At 32.8% G+C, this 6,539-nt stretch overlaps 1 protein-coding gene across 1 annotated transcript in view; it reads right to left on the bottom strand.

The window, feature by feature from the left end:
- Nucleotides 1-3,503: 3,503 nt before the first annotated feature.
- Nucleotides 3,504-6,539, bottom strand: part of LOC129741314 (probable G-protein coupled receptor Mth-like 1) — a 121,335-nt gene continuing 118,299 nt past the window's right edge. Inside the window, exon 9 of the mRNA XM_055733034.1 lies at nt 3,504-6,146. Coding sequence (XP_055589009.1) covers nt 5,940-6,146 — 207 coding nt within the window. The 3' untranslated portion in view covers nt 3,504-5,939. The remainder of the gene's footprint in view (nt 6,147-6,539) is intronic.

Genomic DNA, 6,539 nt, shown 5'->3' with positions numbered 1-6,539 from the left:
TTTGTTCAAATTATGTTGATCCTGTTATTGAGAAAACTAAAAGGTAATGTCGCTTCTAAAAACCGTTCGATTTTGGCACATGTGCCAAAATCGGATGTTGCCAAAATCGAATGTTGCCAAAATCGAATGTTGCCAAAAACGAACGGGGTCTGTATATGGTTTTTCGAAGGCCTACAAACAAACAACTCTACTGATCAAATTTACGCATGTAGAAGCAAAAGGTTGTTTTATGTGAAAGTTTAACTTTTTTCATTGTTAAGGTTTAGTTTAAGTATTTTTTTTTTTGTCAATTAGTGAAAATTTTTGGGTATTGAAAAAAAAACGGTGATTTTGCATGAGAAAGCCCGTATAGTAAAAATGGCTAATGCCGTATCAAATGGTTAAATTTGAAGAAAAACAGAACATCAGAACATTGCGAGAACTTAGGGAATTGCATGAAGGCAAATTTCATTTGTTTTTGAGACCAAGAACAATTGAGAAATGTTTATAATTTTTACGCCTAGATGTATACAGCAACATTGTCCTTCTTTGGATTATAAATTTTTTGAAAACAAAAACGTTCAAATTAGTTTAGTCGTTACAAAAATTACTGTTATTAATGTTTATGCCTTCTGTGCTTAATGGCATAATTTCGAAGATCTTGAGGTACGTTAAAATCATAGTTATTAAAGTTACCCCGAAACTCAAAATCTGGTTTGTAACAAACATTTAATTATAACCACCAATATCGTTTGAATTAACTGTAACCAATGATCATGTTTCATACTCCAAACATCAGTAAGTGTTTTAAAACTTTTAGGTATTGCGAAAAAGTAACCCCTTCCAAAATATTCAAAAATGAATAAAAAAGTGATCAAAGTTCCCCCAGTTTACGGTATCTTATAAAGTTAAAACAACTATACCTAGGTTTACTGTGCAGCAAGCAAGTTTAACGATACACATCAATGAAATTTTTGTGAAAGGAATAAAATCATTACAGTTACTTACTCCAAAAGGTGTTTTGGGCGTACTTCATGGGAAAACTGTATAAAACAACCGTAGCTGAATTAAAAGCAAATTTCTATTGCTATTTCGCATCCATAACTCAAATTGTGAACAGTAAATTTAAGAGTATAACTTTGAGTTTGACTGGACAATCGCAAAACTAAATTCGACAACCAAACTCCACTTTGAACTTTTTTATGCCATTATTCGTAGTACCCAAAATGCAGTTTGGCAAAAATGGCACTAATGGTATTAGTTTTTAGTTCGCAGTTTTAACTCCGCATCGCAAGGAGGAAAAATGGAACTCAACTTAAATTTCATATAATCGAACTATGTTTTGAACCACGGTTAAAATTATTTATGAGTACCAAAGAAGGAGCGTGCAGCAAACAAAAAAAATCACGTTTTTTCACACGCTGACATTTTTTACTCATTAAAACCGATATTGTATGGTCACATGAAGGTGGCGCGATTTTAAAATGGTCGACAATTCAAATTCTCACACACGTATTCGACGTAGTTTTCTGTCTGTTCTGTGAGATACTTATCAGCTCTATCAGTTCGTAATTTAGCGACGTATTTTTGAACCTGTCTTCTTATAATTTTCTTGAAGTGGTTATCTCGATTAGTATTATGCTTATAACAAAATTGAAGAAAATTATAATTTAAAAAGGAAAATCAGTTCAGAAATGTATTCAAAATGAGCAACATCGTTCTTATGTCCTAGAAAAATTATCAGAAGTATTGGTTAAAAGTAATGGCAAACTTTTATATTTAAATATTCAAGACTATGATTCGAACGCATTTGAAATACATAAATGAATAGAATTTTGAACAGAAAACTAAAGAATTGATACATCACACATCAACTTTTTGGGACTTAGGAAAACCGTTCGTTTTTTTTTCGGAAAACTGACTGAGTCTCAGAAAGTTGCTTTATGACCAACACTTTTTTTCTTCGAGACAACATTAGATCTCGAAGATTTTTGTATATCTTACTCATTTGGTACAAAAATTGAAAATTCGATTTTTCCGATTTTCTTTGATCCCCCTTTTTCTATTTTTGAACAAAGCAGGAATTAAGTTCCTATCAATTTTCAACGTTCTTTGTGATAAATTTTGCTTTTGTGAAAGAAAAAACCCAGAAAACATTGTTTACGATACGATGTTATCCATACAAACATCCGTCCAAAAAAGAAAGAAATCCTCTGTTCGGCGATAATGAACCTCATTTTCTACCCGGCGCCATTTTTGATCGGGTTTATCGATTTTGACGAAAATCGGCCCGGGACTAGATCAAACATTTTTACATATCAAGATATTGCAATGAAAAATGTCATAGATACAGCAAATTTAGTGGAGCAATTCCAAATTTGCCTTTTTTACGGGAATAGCTGTTTCTTTGTTTCCAGTCATTGTGAAGACTTCAAATTTTGAAGAGCGTTAGTTGGATAGTTGACTTGATTGTGTGAAAATTTCATGGAAATATATCAACCGAGAGAGGAATGACTGCTTATCAAAGTTGGGATTTTATTGTATTTTTAAGGCAACTGTATGTGCTTTTGAAACATGTTTAAATTTCAACGATGACAATAAATCTCTATTTCTCGTTAAAAATTAAGAATTTAACAAACTTATGCCAATCTTACTCAAAAACGGTTGCGGACAAGTAGTTCTGGCTATGTTTGTAGTACTTGAATCGAACTTCAAGATATGGTATTTAGTTAACTTGCCCCATCAACCTTCCAAAACTCGACAAAAAAACGATACAACTTACCGCCTTTCGATTTACTGGATCCAAAAGATTTTCAATAGGAGGATGTGATTAAATTGTTAAGGGACAGGATTTAATCTAAACTGACAAAACATGCATATCATGTATGTAGGTAAGGGTTATGTCGAATTTCGAATACCGAACATATACATTTTGACAAAACTGATATTAGCTACCCAGATCAATCAGAGCTCCAAATCGGACCAAAATAAATCGGAAAAATCAAAATTTTAACTTTTATGCCAAATGACTTAAAAATGCATCGAAATTCGGGGATATCTTGAGACATCATTTTTTCGAGACAATACCAGATCTCGACGTTTCATACATTTCTAACTAATTTGATATCCAAATTGAAATTTTGATTTCCCAAATTTCTATTAGTCCTCCCTGCAGTGTTTTTTGAAATTTCAAAGTCGATCTTTGACAAGAAAAATATTCTTCGAGATAACGCCAGATTTTGAAGTTTTATGCATTTTTAAGTCACATGGCATCAAAATTAAAATTTCGATTTTTCCGATTTCCTTTGGTCCCCCCTTTGCTCTTTCGTGATTTTCGAAGGTTAAAAACCGAAACTTTGAGCGCTTTGAGGTACCCCTGAATCAAGTCCGATTGAGCTGAAATTTTGCACCAGTCTGTTTTGGGCTTTTATGGTAAAAAAGACGAAAAAGGCTGTTCCGGAAATCAGTTTGCGACTATTAATTCCTTAATTCACTATTTCGGATCGAAAAAAAATACAAAACGGTTTCACATTTGAAGGTTTACTTTTCGCTTTTATTTATTTTGTTTTCTTATATTTTGGGATCACGTTTTGCTATAGCATTCATGTATGCTTCCGAGAAGTGTTAAGATTAGCATTATTATTGTTGTATTTCATAATTTATTATCATCATTGCGGGTGCTTGCTTGCTTGTTTGCTTCTGCTATTGGCTCTTTTATTTGCTGCTTAAATTGCTACTGACGACAAAATTGTTCGTTACATACACATTCCGTTTGACGAGTTTTGGGGGTTTGGTTTTTTTTTCTCTCTATGTTTATACTGTGTGATTGTTTTCTGTATATTTATGAGTTGATTTGTAAGTTTATGTTTGAATGAATTCTTAAAGGGACGGGTTCAAGTGATTGGGGGGTGTAAATTGTTGGGAAGGTTTCTTACTGTTGTTGTTTTTTCTACGTATTAGTTACTTCAATAATGGGATCTCCTCAATCCTAGCAGCATTTTGGTTGTCACTTTCTTAGTTAGTCATAGCGCGGTTTTTTTGTTTGTATGTTTGTTTGTATACATCATCATATTAGGCATTAAATTTCCTACATCTCTCTAATTACCGATCTCAATCGGATTAGCTATTGGTTAATTAGCGCGTCTGAATTGGTTACATCTTTCTTTTTTTTTTTTGTTAAATACCTCTTTTTGCTACTTACAATGTTAATAAGGTTAAAAGTAGCAATACGCTATCGAATACTGTTTGACATTTGTTTACTTCTTTTTTTTTTTTAGAACGTCTCTAATCAAAATAATGTCGTCGGTTTATACATTGCCTTAGCCTACTCGTCGTCGCCTACTAAATATGGTTTAGCAAAAATTCCTACAGCGTGATCTGTTTGAGTGTAAATTTTGTTAATCACTTCCGAGATGTGTGCCTACTTTGATTGTTGTGCTATAATGTTATTGTTGCTAGCTTTTTTTTTATCCGCTAGGCGTCGTTATGATTAATGGTGACGAATGACACTTCTAATGATGAAGAAAGATGTTCGAGGGTAAGGTGAATTGTTTAGCTACTTCCATTGCTTGGATACTGATCGGGAAGATTAACTGTCGTTTTTACTTCAGTGTATAGACTAGTGTAAGTTTAAACTTTCAAAAAATGGTGTTCTGTTACAGTTTTTTTCAAGAAGTTGCTATTGCTACAGATTGAACATTGAACGATATTGCGATTAAGTGATTCTATTTTAATGAGATATACTTTTGATAAACTTTTATTGATTGATGTTAACGTTATTGAACGGTGGGTATATCGAATAACCTTACGCCTTCTTTGAGGGTTTTCAGTAAGAGATAGTTGGACGATTTTGTTAGATATTTCCCTAAAAAAACATCTAAAAAACGGAAGTAACCACTGAATTTTTCACGATTAAAATATGTTTCCAAAACACGTCAATATATACTTATACGTTCTCGTCGCTTACTTGAATAATTTTGGTTTTTCTTGTTACGAACTAGGGTCAAAAAGTGTTATACAATGTATACAAAAATCTCGTTTTTAAATTTCTAAGATTTTCCTCTAACAACTTGCAGGATGATCGAATACATCTCATTTCGGCTCCAATGCTGCTGCAGATATAATCTTAAACTCTAGCAATACATTATTACCAAAATACAAAAATCTCGGACGATGCGAGACTCAATAAAAAAAACTACAATATTTACAGACAGCAAAAAAAAACAAAAAAAAAAATAAACGAAAGCAAAATAAATTGTTTATAATTTAAGTAATCGTAGCAGGCAGCTCTGCCAAAGGTTAGGTTTGTTTGTTTGTTTGTTTTCATTCGAACGAAAAGCAAAGCCGACTTTGATTGGCCGTAACGTGTTTGACTAATTAAAGCAATAATGTTTGTAAACTAAAAATTCGAATCATAACAAGAGAAGATCAACCATTCTCGTAAAATTTTGATCGAATCACTTTTTGGGCCCTCTAAAAAAAGTTGTATGAATTTGGTGTTTAACCTGTACATAAATTTACACTTAGTGAAGTTTCTCAAAAGAAAATCAGAATGAACATCTACAACGGAACAGATATTTACACGGATTTGTTAAAAAAAAAGTAAAAAGCAGGAAGGAAAACATCAACTGATAAGTAAAAAAAAATCCTCCATATAATTTGACTCGTTCATTTCCAAACTTCTTTTTCTCATTTTTATCTCTTCACTTCAAACAACAAACTTTGTCGTTGGGAATCTAACTTTCAAAAATTTCTTAAACACTAAGAATCGAGAGAGATTCCTGCACTTCGAGATGTTTTTATTTGTTTGTTTGTTCTCTCCCTCTCTCTCTTTGCGATTGGCAGTTTTGCTGTTTGTAAATGCGCTGTTAAATCGTTGATGATAAAAAAAGACTCATTTTCGTAACAGCTCCAAAGCAGTTCTAGGGTTGTCCAAAAAAATCGGAAAAAAACTAACGTTCTTAGCAAACCGTTTCCATGGGAACCCGCGTCGTCGTTGTTTGGCTGTTTGTGGTTGTGGTGGTGTTGTTTGTGCAGGTGTTGTTGGTGATGGATTCGCCCATCGACGGAAGTCCGTGGGAGGAGCTCGAATGTTGAGGGCCGTGGGTGGTGTTGGTGAAGGAGCGGCCCGTTTTCGAGTTCCACAGGCGCTTCATGGCGGACCAGACCTGGAGAATATGAGAAGAAAGGGAGAATAAAAGATTAACAAAACACGCTTGTCAATTTGTAAATTTTGAAAATTTTGAAAATAAAGACAATATTGAAATATATTACGATTTTGATGATTGTGAAGATTTTGACCAATTTGAAAACTTTGTCAATTTTAACAATTTCGACCATTTTGACAATTTTGACAATTTCGACAATTTTGTAAATTTTGTAAATTTTAACAATTTTGACAATTTTGACAATTTTGACAATTTTGACAATTTTGACAAATTTTGACAATTTTGACAATTTTGACTATTTTGACAATTTTGAGAATTTTGACAATCTTGACAATTTCGAAAATTTTGACAATTTCGACATATTTGTAAATTTTGACCGTTTTGAGCATTTTG

Source organism: Uranotaenia lowii, chromosome 2 (genome assembly GCF_029784155.1).
Source record: "Uranotaenia lowii strain MFRU-FL chromosome 2, ASM2978415v1, whole genome shotgun sequence".
Lineage (NCBI taxonomy): Eukaryota > Metazoa > Arthropoda > Insecta > Diptera > Culicidae > Uranotaenia > Uranotaenia lowii.
This window is presented reverse-complemented; position numbering and strand designations above follow the sequence as displayed.